Genomic DNA, 14549 nt, shown 5'->3' on the forward strand with positions numbered 1-14549 from the left:
TGCTTGGATGGCATCATCGACTCGATGGACATGGGTTTGGGTGGACTCCAGGAGTTGGTGATGGACAGGGAGGCCTGGCGTGCTGCGGTTCATGGAGTCGCAAAGAGTCGGATACGACTGAGCGACTGAACTGAACTGAATGTGGCCCTCAGTGGGCAGTATGGGCATCATTGCCCAAATGATAGAAGGTCGGCCCCATGCGTTCCCATCTCAGTAGCCCTCTTGGGACAGCAGAGATGATGCAGAGGCCAAGTGCAGGGGGAGGATGGAGGTCCAGCGAGGACATTGACCTTCAGGCCATGGGGCCAGGATGGCAGAGCCAGGCCTTCCTGGGGGTTTGAGAGCTGATGGGTGTCCAGAGTGGGGGATCCACGGCTGCCCTCTGGCCTGACCGGGTCCTCGTCCCCTGCCCCAACATCCCCACAGCCTGAGGAGCTGACCAACATCCTGGAGATCTGCAACGTGGTCTTCACCAGCATGTTTGCCCTGGAGATGCTGCTGAAGCTGGCTGCCTTTGGGCTTTTCGACTACCTGCGCAACCCCTACAACATCTTCGATAGCATCATCGTCATCATCAGGTGCTGACCCCCCTCCCCAGCCTGCAGGCTTAGAAATAGAGTGAGGCGGGAGGGGGATTAAATGCACTGATCCCAGCCAGTAAATGAAGTTGTTGTTCAGTTGCTCAGTCGTGTTCGACTCTTTGCAGCCCCATGGACTGCAGCACACCAGGCTTCCCTGTCCTTCATTATCTCCCGAAGTTTGCTCAAACTCATGTCCATTGAGTCACTGATGCCATCCAACTATGGATGTAAATGAAGTACATAAGATCAAAGGAAGTCAATTATGCCAGAAACCAGTTATGAAAATATTTGAAAATGTGTGATTTATCAATATAGACGTGCTTCTGGATGAATGAATTAAATACCAAGATCAGTAGTAGTGGGTCCATGACAACCACATTCCAGAGAAAGGATGAGCATAACTAATGTCTGGAAATATCTGTATCAGCCATCACATGATAGAAAACTACCAGTGATTTCGATTGGCCACAAGGTCATAGGGACTGCTAATTAATTCTCTGCAGTTTGTTATTGACCTTCATAATTAAAGGAATGTTGAATCTCAAAAAGAGGTCAGCGATATTCATGCACTGTAGATTTCTTGAGGGGGGGCGGTCCGTGGAATCCAGGTTCAGAGCCCCAGGTTTAGGGTGCCACGAGCCGCAGAGACCCGTCAAACAGTATCTGTTGGGTGCACAAGTGTATGAACGGAAGATGTGCATCTCTGCCTCCCTGGCCTCCCCTTCTTCCTCTGCCCTTGTCCCGGCCTCCCGCTGACCCCTCCTGCCTCTTTCTCCTCCCCACCCTGCCTGCTGGCCCGGCCACAGCATCTGGGAGATCGTAGGGCAGGCGGATGGCGGGCTGTCGGTGCTGCGTACTTTCCGGCTGCTGCGGGTTCTGAAGCTGGTGCGCTTCATGCCTGCATTGCGGCGCCAGCTCGTGGTGCTCATGAAGACCATGGACAACGTGGCCACCTTCTGCATGCTGCTCATGCTCTTCATATTCATCTTCAGGTGAGCCCTGCCCACCCTGGGGCCACACCCATGGGGCCTGCCAGGGCCGTGGGCAGGGGCCTGGTGGAGTGTGACTGAGCTTCTCCAGGCAGCACTCTGGACCTGGGTGTGAATCCTGGCACTGTCACTTCATCCCTAATGGCTCTGGGCAAATCCTTCCCCTCTGAGCCTCAGTGTTCACATCTGTAAAATGGGACCAACTCTGGCACTTCTCCTCTTAGTGGGCTGTTCTGAGAATGAAACAGGGTGGGCAGGCAGAGAGCTTGATGTGTGTGTGAGTCCCTTAAGCCATCTCCATCCTTCCCCCAGCATCCTCGGGATGCACATCTTTGGCTGCAAATTCAGCCTCCGCACGGACACAGGAGACACAGTCCCCGACAGGAAGAACTTCGACTCCCTGCTGTGGGCCATTGTCACGGTGTTCCAGGTGAGCCCTGGCCTGTGTTCACAGGTGTCTGTCGCTGTTTGGAGGTGCCCCCAGCCTCAGAGAATCCAGGGAAGAGCAGCAGCCTGCAAGAAGGCCCCTCAACCCCAGCCTCCAGCAGCCAGACTGCCGCAGCCCTGGCTGTGAGAGCTGGACTCACCGCCCGGTGCCCGTCCCTATTTGTTCACTCCTGCCCCGAGACTTTGGGGTTAGGATTCTTCCCTGAAATTGTTTCCTCATGGGTACTGTGGTCATGGGGATGGGGTTGTGGGGGCAGCCAGGAGGGAGTGCTGATCACCGGGGAGCGAGTGTTAGGGTAGGAGTGTGTGATGCAGGCCTTGAGGGTGTGGGCAGACCAGGCAGCAGGAAGAGCAAGGTGTGTGTGTATGTGCGTGTGTGCGCACACATGTGTGCACACATGCGCATGCACTTGGGTCTGTGGCTATGCCCCAGCCGAGACCATGATATGCGAGGACACTGTGTGTGCATGATTGTATGTGAGAGGATGCTGTATGTAGGTGTGCGTGGGCTGCTGCATGCCTGCAGCTAGGACACGCAGTGGGCTGGGGCCTGGGGATACTCAGGGGCTGAGCAGTCGGTTCCCACCCCTCGCAGATCCTCACCCAGGAGGACTGGAACGTCGTCCTCTACAACGGCATGGCCTCCACCTCCCCCTGGGCCTCCCTGTACTTCGTTGCCCTCATGACCTTCGGCAACTATGTGCTCTTCAACCTGCTGGTGGCCATCCTGGTGGAGGGCTTCCAGGCAGAGGTGACTGTGGCCCTCCTGATGGACGAAACACCCCTTTGGGGCCTGTATGAGACTGGGTGGGGGGGGGGTCTGGATAGAGGAGGATCGTGATTCAAACATCTAGCAGGCAACGGGTTTCCAGAGGAGGGTGTTACCAGTGAGGTGGTGAGCGTCCCATCACAGGAGGTATGCAAGTGGAGGTTGCATCTAGGACCCCTGCCTATCCCCCAGTGATGTAGGAATAAGCCTCTCCATCTCTGAGATCTTGGAGTCCCCAAGATCCGGGAGGCTGGATCCTGCCTGCTCCATTTTCTGAGGCTTGGGGGACACTTGCAGTCAGGCAGATGTGGGTACCTGGTCGAGGCCGTCATTAGCTTCTCACTTCCTTTTTCCGAGCCTCAGTTTTCCCATCTGTAAGATGGTGGTGGTGGGGGAATGGTAAAAACATCCATTGAAAAATTCAGGAGGGAGGGAAGGGCTAAACTGACTTTCATTCCAATGTGAGGGACGGTCTCCCAGGGTGATGCCAATCGCTCCTACTCGGACGAGGACCAGAGCTCATCCAACATGGAGGAGTTCGATAAGCTCCAGGAGGGCCTGGAGAGCAGTGGAGGTAAACAGATTTCCACTCATCACCTGGAGGCCAGGACTTTCCCCCAGTGCTCCAGGCGGGCAGAGGGTACAGCATCTAGTTTCCCCTCAAGCCAGGACTGCTAACTCTCTATGGTTTGTTGTTTACATTTATAATAGACAGAAATGCTGAATCTCAAAAAGGTCAGTGACAGTCATGGCTCTCCTGAATTCTAGCCATGCGGCCCACCCTCACCCCTCCAAACAGCTGGCCTGTTAGGAAGAGTTTTGGGCCTCAGGATGCCTGGGTTCTGTTGAGTACTTCTGGGCAGCTGGGAAGAAACCTCCCCAGCCCATGCTGTGTCCTTCTCAGCAACTGGGCTAGACAGGTTCTGCCTTCTTCCTGCAATGAGTACAGGAGTGAGGCTCCCATGCTGGGTGAAGCCCAGAGCTGGCCTCTAAACATGGAAGGCAAGGGCTTTACTCATCCAAAAGTAAAGCCAAGAGGCTTAGAGATGGGCATAGGGGAGGCACGTGTAATGGAGTCCAACCAGGAGGACTTCCTGGTGGAGGAGGTCTCTCCAGAAAAACTCTTCTTTTCTGTTACTGTCCATGTCTGTTTCTTTGTCTCATGGCTTCTTTTGGTCTTGTTCTGTCCTCCTGTCTGCCCCTCCCTCTGTCTCTATCTGAACCCTCCAGATCCCAAGCTCTGCCCAATCCCCATGACCCCCAATGGGCACCTGGACCCCAATCTCCCACTGGGTGGACATCTGGTCCCCACTGGGGCTGCAGCATCTGCCCCCCGCCTCTCACTGCAGCCAGACCCTGTGCTAATGGCCCTGGGCTCCCGCAAGAGCAGTGTCATGTCACTGGGGAGGGTGAGCTACGACCAGCGCTCCCTGGTGAGTCCTTGTGGGGTGCTCTGAATGGCTGCTTCCTACTGGGTGTGTGCTGAGTGATCCTGAGAAGATGTGTCTGCCAGTTCAGCCTCAGACTTGTACCTAGGCTTAGGACACCAGACTGCCCAGCCAGAACCAGGCAGGGACCATGTCATTCCATTGCCCAGGGAACAAGAAATGAATGAATAAGTACCAGTGGGTCTGGTGTAGAGTTGGGATTTTGTCTTAGCAGCAATGTGCAGGGTAAAGAGCTGGGTCTTGGGGTTGGGGAGACCTGAGCTTCAGTCTGGCCTCTGCCACCACCAAGCTTTGTAACCATGGCCAAGTTACAACGCTTCTCTAAGCCTCCAGTTTCCTTTCCTGTAAAATGGGCAGATGCCCTAACTTGCTGTACCTTTCTCAGGAGAAGTGAGGCAGCAGGAAGGAGAGAACCACAGGGTGGAGGAGACCACATGTCCCAAGATGAGGATGGAGTGAGAGGCAGAGCAGGGACAGGTCTCCTGAGGTCTAGCCTGTTCTGTCCCCCAGTGGCCAGGTGGATGGCCCCCTTTGGGCCTCAGCAGGTGTGTAGGTTGCCTTCAGTCACAGCCGTGACTGTGTGTGATGGCGTTGACCAGAGCCCTGGCCTTCCTCCCAGTCCAGCTCTCGGAGCTCCTACTACGGGCCGTGGGGCCGCAGCGGGGCCTGGGCCAGCCGTCGCTCCAGCTGGAACAGCCTCAAGCACAAGCCACCGTCGGCGGAGCATGAGTCCCTGCTCTCCGCTGAGCGTGGCAGCGCCCGGGGCTGCGAGGGCGCCCGGGAAGAGGGCCCGCTGCGGGCTGCGCCCCTGCACGCCCCGCACGCCCACCACGCGCATCATGGTCCCCACCCGGCGCACCGTCACCGCCACCACCGACGGACGCTGTCCCTCGACACCAGAGATTCGGTGGACCTGGCCGAGCTGGTGCCCGCTGTGGGCACTCACTCCCGGGCAGCCTGGAGGGCGGCGGGCCCCACCCCCGGGCACGAGGACTGCAATGGCAGGATGCCCAGCATCGCCAAGGACGTCTTCACCAAGATGGATGACCGCCGGGATCGTGGGGAGGACGAGGAGGAGATAGACTACGTGAGTTCGCGGGTTCTCTGGGGCAGCCTAGCAGACCGCGGTGGAGAGTGGGCGTGGAACAGGGAGGGGCCTAGGGGTGGGGCTTGAATGGGGCCCCGCCTAAGTGGGCGTGGCCGTGGGAGAGGGCTTCCGGTGTATGGGCAGGGGGCGGGGCCTGGACTGCCCACCTCTGAGTTGGGCCCGGCCTTGGCACAGAAGCCCTCCTGGCCTACCCTGGGTGGGGCGAGGATTCTGATCTTGCTAGGAGAGTTCGGAGGTCATCCAGTGGCCACATTCTGCCAGATGGCCAGGATGGGTGGAGGTGAGCAGCTTTGGGCACTGCTGACCTGCCTGACCCCTCGGCCTTCTCTTGCCAGACTCTGTGCTTCCGAGTCCGCAAGATGATTGACGTCTACAAGCCCGACTGGTGTGAAGTCCGCGAGGACTGGTCTGTCTACCTCTTCTCCCCTGAGAACAGGTGGGCAGGGCCAGGCTTGAGGTGTAGTTAGTGTAGGGGGTTGACGTGTCTGGGAGGGAGAGATTTTTGCCAAGCCAAGCAGGACCATTGTGGGGGCGTCCCTTATACCTCAGAGCCCGCAGGTGAGGGAGGGGTTCAGGTGGGAGCTTTTCTGAGCATCTTTTTTACCCTAAGCCATTCCTGTGCTGGGCACCAGGTTGGATAAATCTTCTGAGAACCTGGGGTGCTTCCCTCATTAGGGGGCATCAAAAGGCTGCCGGGGGGAGGCGGCCTTTGTGCTGGGCTTTGAAAGCAGACAGCATTCTGTCGATGAAGAAGGAGGTGTGAGAAGTTGAAGGCAGTCCTGGTGGAGAGAGCAGCCGGAGGAAAGGCCTGGGGGCAGGAGCTGAGGGTATCTGGCCATGTGTGCCCATGCAGCTGAGGACAAGGCTCAGGGACATGGGCTGGTGTTTGGAAAGCTTTGAGTGTCGAGGCTAGGTGGGTGCCCTTTATCCTGGGGTGCTAGGAGCTTGCATTGTGGTCAGCGAAGGTAGCATCCTGAGATGTGAAATCGCCACCTGTGATGTGTCCAGAAGAGAAGGGTCAGCTTTCCTCTAGGCCACCCTGGTCCCCATGTGTGCCTGGGCCTTTCGCCTTCCTCCCGGCTAGGGTGAGGAACAAACCGACACTCACGTGGCCCCCTGCCCACCCTGCCCAGGTTCCGGGTCCTGTGTCAGACCATCATCGCCCACAAGCTCTTCGACTATGTCGTCCTGGCCTTCATCTTCCTCAACTGCATCACCATAGCCCTGGAGCGGCCCCAGATTGAGGCCGGCAGCACCGTGAGTGGCTGGGGCCTTCAGGCGGTGCGAGGGACAAGGCAGAGGGACAGGCTGCCAGGGCCTGCTGTGGGATAGCATGCCAGGCTGGGGGGCGGGGGTTGGAGAGCTCTATGATGCCAGATGCCATGGAGGGAGGTGTGGCTGGGAGCTTGCCTCTGGAAAGGGGGCCGCTTCCTTGGACTGTGAAGCGGCAGCCTCTCCTGGGTTTCCCTTGGCTGAAGGCAGAGGCTGACAGTTCTGGGAGCCCGTGGACCCACGGCCTCTCTCGGATCTTTCAGGAACGCATCTTCCTCACTGTGTCCAACTACATCTTCACAGCTATCTTCGTGGGCGAGATGACACTGAAGGTACCTGGCTTCATGTGGGACCTCTCCTTTCCCCTGTCCGGAGCCCCAGGCTCTGGTCCAGCCTTCATCAGCTGGCCACTCACTCGCCCCTCAGCAGCATTCCACAGGGGGTGTTGGAGGCCCAACCCCACTTGGTGCCAGCCACTGGGTTGGGCTCCTGGGGCGGAGGAAGTGGGGGAAGGCAAGATCAGCTTCATGTCTGCTATGTGAGAGCTCACAGCGCATTTCCAGTGTCGTGGAGGTACCTGCTGGAGGTGTGGGGCACAGGAGAGGGTTCCGTCTAGGATGTTTCCGGGAGTGCTTGGCTTCCAAGGGGGGTTAGCCACATGTGCAGCGAGAAGGGAACCGGGCATTCATGGGCCTGTGCTTCAGGGAGCGGCTCCTTGGATAAGGGGACACCTGTAGCCTGCCTTCGGAGGGGTGGCAGTGGACGCATCCACTCCCGCCCACCTGCTCCTGGATACCTACCTGACCCCGCCCATCGCCTCGCCCCCAGGTGGTCTCGCTGGGCCTGTACTTCGGGGAGCAGGCTTACCTGCGCAGTAGCTGGAACGTACTGGACGGCTTCCTCGTTTTCGTGTCAATCATTGACATTGTGGTGTCAGTGGCCTCGGCTGGGGGAGCCAAGATCCTGGGCGTCCTCCGGGTCCTGCGGCTCCTGCGCACCCTACGACCCCTGCGGTGAGGACTCCCCAACCCCACGGATGGGGAATCCCTGCACTGCCCGAGGGATCTCCTAGGGTCTAAGTGGAACCTTCACTCACCCCTTCCGCACCTACGAGGTCCTCTGTAGCGTGTGACGAGCATCATCTGAACCCTGGGCTGTGGGCCCTGCTCCTGGGGGCGGGGCCTGCAGCAGGTGCTGGAAGGCAGGGGCTGAAGGTGGCCTCTAGGGCTGCTACCCACTCTCTGTGTGTCCTTGGGGGACTCACTGCCATCTCTGGGCCTCTAGTATCTAGAAGAGGGTGCAGTATGTATCCCAAGGGATTGAGGTAAAAGCACTGTGTCTTGCTGTGCATATAATCTGTGGCCTGGGGGCCTCTGCTCTGATGGCTCTGGCCTAGTAGGGGCTGTCCCAGGCCTGGCTGATGGCTCATGGTATCCTTGGCCCCTCCCTGTCTGCAGTGTCATCAGCCGAGCACCTGGCCTGAAGCTGGTGGTGGAGACACTCATCTCCTCCCTAAAGCCCATCGGCAACATCGTCCTCATCTGTTGCGCCTTCTTCATCATCTTCGGCATCCTGGGGGTGCAGGTGAGGGGCCCCAGACTGCGCCGGCAGTAGGCTGGACTCTGTAGTTGAGGAATAGGCTCCACGTTCCTTCCCAGCTCTCAGGACTTTGTGCCAGATGCCCTGGTGGAGCAGCCATGCCAGCAGCAAGCTCCCATTCCAGGCAGGGAGGCAGACAGGGCCCAAAGGGCTGAGCGCAGAGCAGGCGGGGTAAATGGGATCACAGGGGCCAAGGGAGGCAGGAACACAGGGCTGGGCTGGGGACAATGGGGAAGGAGGTGGCCTTTTCACTGGACTTTGAAAGACAAGTGGTTTGGGCAGGTCACAGTGGGGGCAATGTATGTCAGGGGCAGATGGACACATGGGGAGTGGGGACAAGCAGAGCACTGGTGGAGAGAGTTCTGGAGCTACAACTGGCATGGAGAGGTGAGCTGGACCAAGAGGGGCGAGACCTGGAAGGCTGGAAGGGCAGCTTGGTTTCACTGGGGTGGGCACCATGGAGAGTCTCCGACCCAGGGAGGGCCTTGAGCTGACTCAGATTTTGGTTTGGAGCCCAGTCTGGGAATAGGATAGGGTTTCCCTCATAGCTCAGTTGGTAAAGAATCCACCTGCAATGCAGGAGACCCCGGTTTGATCCCTGGCAGGAAGATCTGCTGGAGAAGGGATAGGCTACCCACTCCAGTATTCTTGGGCTTCCCTTGTGGCTCAGCTGGTAAAGAATTCGCCTGCAATGCAGGAGACCTCGGTTTGATCCCTGGGTGGGAAAGATCCCCTGGAGAAGGGAAAGGCTACCCACTCCAGTATTCTGGCCTGGAAAATTCCATGGACTATACAGTGCATGGGGTCACAGAGTTGAACACGACTGAGCGACTTTCACTTTCAGGGCTGGACAGGGAGAAGGGGGTGCAGACCATACACTATATGTTGGGGGGTGGCCAGAATGACCTGGGCCTTCTGTGGTCCGAGCTGTCACTGAGACCCTATTTCTTGAGGGTCTGAGCCCTGTTCTGAGGCCCCCAGGCTCCCCACCTGGTCCTGTGTTCCAGGCTATAGCTTTGGAGGAGCCCTGTCCTTCAGGGTCACTGAGAGATCACAGCGTGGCTGCCTGGGCAGGAAGGGCTTCGTGGAGACAGTGGATCTGCCCCTTCCAGTCAGTTGACATGGAGAGAGCTTGGGTCTCTAGAGAGGGTACCCTTGCTTCTCTCTGTCTTTCCCTTGGAGATGTACAGGCAAATTTCTTGTGTGGAGTCCCTGACTGAATCCCCAGTGTGCATACTGGGGTCTGATCTCTGGGGTCTGTGAAAGAGGTGGGAATCAGACCAGGCAGTGAACTTTGGCTCTGCCACTTCCTGAACCTGAAATGACTTTGGGAAATTAACCTAACATCACGGGGTCTCAGTTTTCTCACCTGTGAGATGGGATGAGCGTAGCCCTGCCTCATGCTGGAGGACTTGGAGAGCAGGTAGGGTGGAGTGGGTTGGCTCAGGCATGCACAGAGCACGTGCCCCTGGAGGGGCAGGTCCCTATTCTGACTTGCACCCCAATTGCACCCCACACACCACCACCCCCTGGGAGCAGTGGCAAGATGATCACTAGCCCTGTGTCTCTACCCCCAGCTCTTCAAGGGCAAGTTCTACCACTGTCTGGGTGTAGACACCCGCAACATCACCAACCGCTCTGACTGCGTGGCTGCCAACTACCGCTGGGTCCATCACAAATACAACTTCGACAATCTGGGCCAGGTGAGCACCCCCTCTTGCTCTTGACCTGACCCACCCAAGATGGGTAGGGGTGACAGCTCTTCAGTGCCAACAGCCCTCTTCAGTGCCAACAGGAGTACAGACCAGGCTCCAGTCCTCCCCTGCCAGGGCTTCTGCTTTTCAAGCCTTGATTTTCTTTTCTGCAGAATGGGTAGGGGTAGAACTCCCTTCATAGATAGTGTGAGGCTTAGGGACCCTGATTACAGAGTGTCTGGCAGGTGCTTGGCATTTAGTAAATGCTTTAGTGGACATTGGTTCCTGGTACCCTTCCCCCACCCAGCCCTTTCCCATTTTGGAAAATCTGCTTAATGGCAGGCTGATGACCTTAGACTCCTGAGTAGGTCCCCACAGAACCTCCGTGGGAGGTTCCAGGCCATGCTTAGATCCCTTCTTGGACCTCTTAGCAGCTGTGTGCCCTCAGGCCAGTTCTGTCCCTCTCTGTGCTTCAGTGTCTTCATCTGTAAATGGAAGCAGTGATAGCAGGTCTGTGACTCCAAGGTCCCTAGGCTCTCTGCACTTCAGACCTCTGTGATCTAAGGGCTCATGGGGACATTTGCCCCTTGAGCTGTAAGGACTTCGTGTGCCTCCCTGGTAGAGAGGGCTCCCTTTTTGTCCCCTGTCCCACTCCTGGGCCTGAGCCCTTTCCAGGCAGTCCTCAGCACCATTCCCTCTGGGAAACAAAGAGGAAGGGTCTGAGGCCTGGATGGATAGGACAGAGGGGCCAGTACAGAGCAGGAGACCTCTCCCATGGATGCTTTGGCCTGCTGTCCATATAGAAGCCTTGGCTGGGTATCCCCTGGGGATCACCTCTGTTTCTAATATCATTAGTGAGGGTAAATATTTCCATTTACAAAGAAGTTGGGGCCCAGAGACATGAAGGAACCTGCCCCAAGACACACAGCCAGTGAGTGGCAGAACTTGAGCTGGTCCTGATTTCTCTCGAGAGCTCCTGTTTCAGGTGCTAGAGGCAGGGCCCCTCATGTTTTCAGGAACCTTCCAGTTTAAAGTCTCCGCTGATCCTCTCAGCCAACGTGGCAGGCAGGCCCTGAAGGGTTAGCGCTATTCTGTGGGTGAGGGGAAAAGATGTCATGAATTTTTTGCCTGGTTAATTTCAGAGCTGAGACTGGAGCCCAGGACTCCCAGTCCAGTGCCCGTTCTCCTGCAGCCATGCCTGTGGGGCACACGGCAGGCAGACGGTGTGTCCTCAGAAAAGGTCTGTCAGTCAAGGACGCAGCTCTGCCCTGGACTCAGAGAAGGCCTCTCTGTACCTCTGAGGGAGCAGATGCAGCCTGAGCTGCCCATGCCCCTTCCCCGTCCCCCTTCCTCCCATGTCTTCCAGGCCCTCATGTCCCTCTTCGTGCTGGCCTCCAAGGACGGCTGGGTGAACATTATGTACAATGGACTGGACGCTGTTGCGGTGGACCAGCAGGTGGGTACAGCCGGGCCGGATCTGCCCGGGCAGCAGGGGAGGGACACGGTGTCTTTGGGGCCCCCAAGGTCTGAAGCCGGTGTCTCCCACTGTCAGCCATACCCACCTCTCCCTGTCCTGGCCTGCACCCTCCCCATTAAGGCTGTGCTCCGTTTGCTTCTGCAAGCCTACTCTCTGCAGGGAGAGCGCTGTGAGCTGGCTCTGCCCAGAGGGCTGCAGAGCCCATGAGTGGAGAAGCAAGAGTAAGAGGAGGCCCGGGGCCGGGCCAGCTGCGAGGACAGCAGGTGCATGCCTGGGTGGGACAGTGACAGGCTCAGGGAGTCATGAGGCCAGGGCCGGGGGTAGGAGGTGGAAGGAGAGTGGCAGGAGGCAGGTGGAGGAGGTAAGCAGGGCAGGAAGGTCAGGAAGGTCAGGAAGGCCTAGGTGCACAGCTGGGGCTGGAGTGGAGGGCAGTGGGCATCAGTGAAGGCGTAACAGTGAGGTGAGCTTGTGGGAGCCTCCCGGGGCTGCCTGGTGAGGATGGATTTGGGAGTGGGAGGGTGGAAGGGGTCAGAGAGGAGGCTGGGTCTGAGCCCTCACCTCCAAGATCCCTCTGAGAGCAGGGGTTCCCTCAGGGGCTAGGCAGGGGCTTTAGGCAAGAGACATGGCTGACCAGGGTCAGCAGTGTCCTGGTTATGGGAGTCACTGGAAGAAGGAGCAGGGAGATGCTCTAGGTCATGACAGGACCCACTCAGTGAGGGCATTGGAGCTGAGGATGCCCCTAGGCCTGTAGGCCCCCTCGGGCTCTTGGCCTCACCCTGGACAGCTCTGGAGTGGATGTAGGGGTGGAGGTTGGGGAAGTGGAGGAATGAGAACACGTGGTGACATCACCTTCCACTTCTTTGTCTGTACACTCTTCCTGCCTGCCACCCCCACTAACACACGCTTGGACACACACAGATGCACGCGCGCGCACACACACACACACACACACACCATCAGGTCTATGATCACTCCTCTGCTGGCTGCTTTGTTTCTTGGTTTGTTGCTAGATGAATGAATAAATGAATGAATGGTTGGATGAATAGATGGATGATGAGCACATGGATGAATAACTGGATAGATGGGTAAATGGATGAATAAGTGGATGGATGAGTAAATGGATGAATGAGTGAATGTATGAATGAGTGGATGAATGGGTAAATGGATGAATGAGTGGGTGATGGATGGGTAAATGGATGAATGAGTAGGTGATGGATGGGTAAATGGATGAATGAGTGGGTAATGGATGGGTAAATGGATGAATCAGTGGATGGATGGGTAAATGGATGAGTGAATGATGGATAGGTAAATGGATGAATGAGTGGATGAATGGATGGGTCGGTGGGTGGATGAATAGATGGTGGGTAGAGGAAGAAGACAGATGGCAGGGAAGGGGGCACTGTCTTTGCTGAGCACCATCCTTGTGCCAGGCAAAGTGGGCACGTCCTACCTTCACCTCCTTCACATCTCCCAGTTGCCCAGGAGGCTGTTACCAGTGCCCCCCCTGCATGGAGGCTTGGTGAGGGAGGGCACCCCCTGCAGTGGGCTCCGTGGTGCCCGGCCAGCCTCCCTCAGCCCCGTCTGGTCCCCGCAGCCCGTGCCCAACCACAACCCCTGGATGCTGCTCTACTTCATCTCCTTCCTGCTCATCGTCAGCTTCTTCGTGCTCAACATGTTCGTGGGTGTCGTGGTGGAGAACTTCCACAAGTGCCGGCAGCATCAGGAGGCCGAGGAGGCGCGGCGGCGAGAGGAGAAGCGGCTGCGGCGGCTGGAGAAGAAGCGCCGGAGTGAGTGGGGGACCTGTGGGGAGGGGGACAGCCACCTGGCCCCAGGGCTCCTCTGCCCGCCGCCTGGCCCCAGGGCTCCTCTGTCCGCTGCTGTGAGGAGGCCTGGGCCTGACCCCAGCCACGGGGCCTCTGGACTGAGAGGGAACAGAGGTCTCTGTGCCCCTGGCCTTGCCCTTCCCCAGCGTCTGCCTGACCTGACCTCTGTCATCGGTGTCCATCCAGAGTCTGATGGTGACCCCAATGCCCACCCGAACGAGGCCCTGCAGCTCAGTCCAGGCAGAAGGCAGAGACAGAGCCTGGATGCCCGGCCCTGAGCCGTGGGACCCCTATACTGCCCCCAGCAGACCCAGAGCCCCTGAATGGGCACATTTGGGGTGGATGAGGACAATCAGGGTCCCTCTTTGCCACTCTGCCTCACATTCTAACCCCTTTTCCTTGAGGTGCCCTGGCTGGGTGGGGTGGACCTAGCTGACTCCCAGGGCCTGGGGTAGACCTGATCTCTCCCCCTCGCCTCCTCCCTCCCCTCCACCTCTTCCTCCATGTGCTCTGCCCCCACCTCTGCCCCAACCCTCTGTGGTCTGTGCCACCCACCCCGCACCCCTGCAGAAGCCCAGCGGTTGCCCTACTATGCTACCTACTGTCCCACGAGGCTGCTCATCCACTCCATGTGCACCAGCCACTACCTGGACATCTTCATCACCTTCATCATCTGCCTCAATGTGGTCACCATGTCCCTGGAGCACTACAACCAGCCCACGGTGAGCCCCAGCCTGGCCCCTGGCCCGAGGACACATGGCGGGGTCAGGTCCTCAGCTGGACCCCACGCCAGGGATGGGCGGGCCAGGGTCTGAGCAGGTCCTACACAGGGTCCTGTGCTTAAGAAGCTCAGAGCCTGGTAGGATGGATGAGTGAGAGGGAGAGGTCACTCCTTTCCAGGGGAAGATCCTGGTGAGTGGGGTGGGATGGGGTGGGAGTGGGGTTGGGGGTGACATTCCAGCCCAGCCTTGAACATGGGTGACTATAGCTGTAGTGTGTTCACTGGGACTCTTTGCAGGACACACTACAGATATTAACTCTCTAATCCTTGCAGCAACCTTAATGTGTGTGTGTGGTGGGCTTTCTCCAAATTTTGTAGATAAAGAAACTGAGGTTCAGAGACATAAAATATGCTGCCCAAGTCATTCAACCATTGAGCAGAGGTGGGACTGGAACTTTGGTTTGCCACCTGGCTCCACTACTACTGGGCATACTACTCCACTACTACTGATCCTGGCAGAGGGGCAGGACCATTGAGGGTGAACATGGGGGTAGGAGAGGTAACCGGTCCCCAGCTGGTTGCAGGCAGTGTGCATGAGGGACATGAGAGGTGTGTTATGTA

At 57.8% G+C, this 14549-nt stretch overlaps 1 protein-coding gene across 1 annotated transcript in view; it reads left to right on the forward strand.

The window, feature by feature from the left end:
- The window catches only part of CACNA1I (calcium voltage-gated channel subunit alpha1 I), a 111728-nt gene that overhangs the window by 78665 nt on the left and 18514 nt on the right, over positions 1–14549 (forward strand). The window contains exons 10-25 of the mRNA XM_081590202.1: positions 427–578; positions 1388–1573; positions 1883–2000; positions 2613–2768; positions 3267–3360; positions 4017–4219; positions 4854–5321; positions 5678–5778; positions 6476–6599; positions 6878–6946; positions 7443–7627; positions 8072–8198; positions 9791–9916; positions 11274–11363; positions 12979–13171; positions 13778–13929. Of these exons, the coding sequence (XP_081446328.1) occupies positions 427–578; positions 1388–1573; positions 1883–2000; positions 2613–2768; positions 3267–3360; positions 4017–4219; positions 4854–5321; positions 5678–5778; positions 6476–6599; positions 6878–6946; positions 7443–7627; positions 8072–8198; positions 9791–9916; positions 11274–11363; positions 12979–13171; positions 13778–13929 (2544 nt within the window). The remainder of the gene's footprint in view (positions 1–426; positions 579–1387; positions 1574–1882; positions 2001–2612; positions 2769–3266; positions 3361–4016; positions 4220–4853; positions 5322–5677; positions 5779–6475; positions 6600–6877; positions 6947–7442; positions 7628–8071; positions 8199–9790; positions 9917–11273; positions 11364–12978; positions 13172–13777; positions 13930–14549) is intronic.

This window comes from Giraffa tippelskirchi, chromosome 4 (assembly GCF_054371585.1).
Source record: "Giraffa tippelskirchi isolate mGirTip1 chromosome 4, T2T-mGirTip1v1.2.pri, whole genome shotgun sequence".
NCBI lineage: Eukaryota > Metazoa > Chordata > Mammalia > Artiodactyla > Giraffidae > Giraffa > Giraffa tippelskirchi.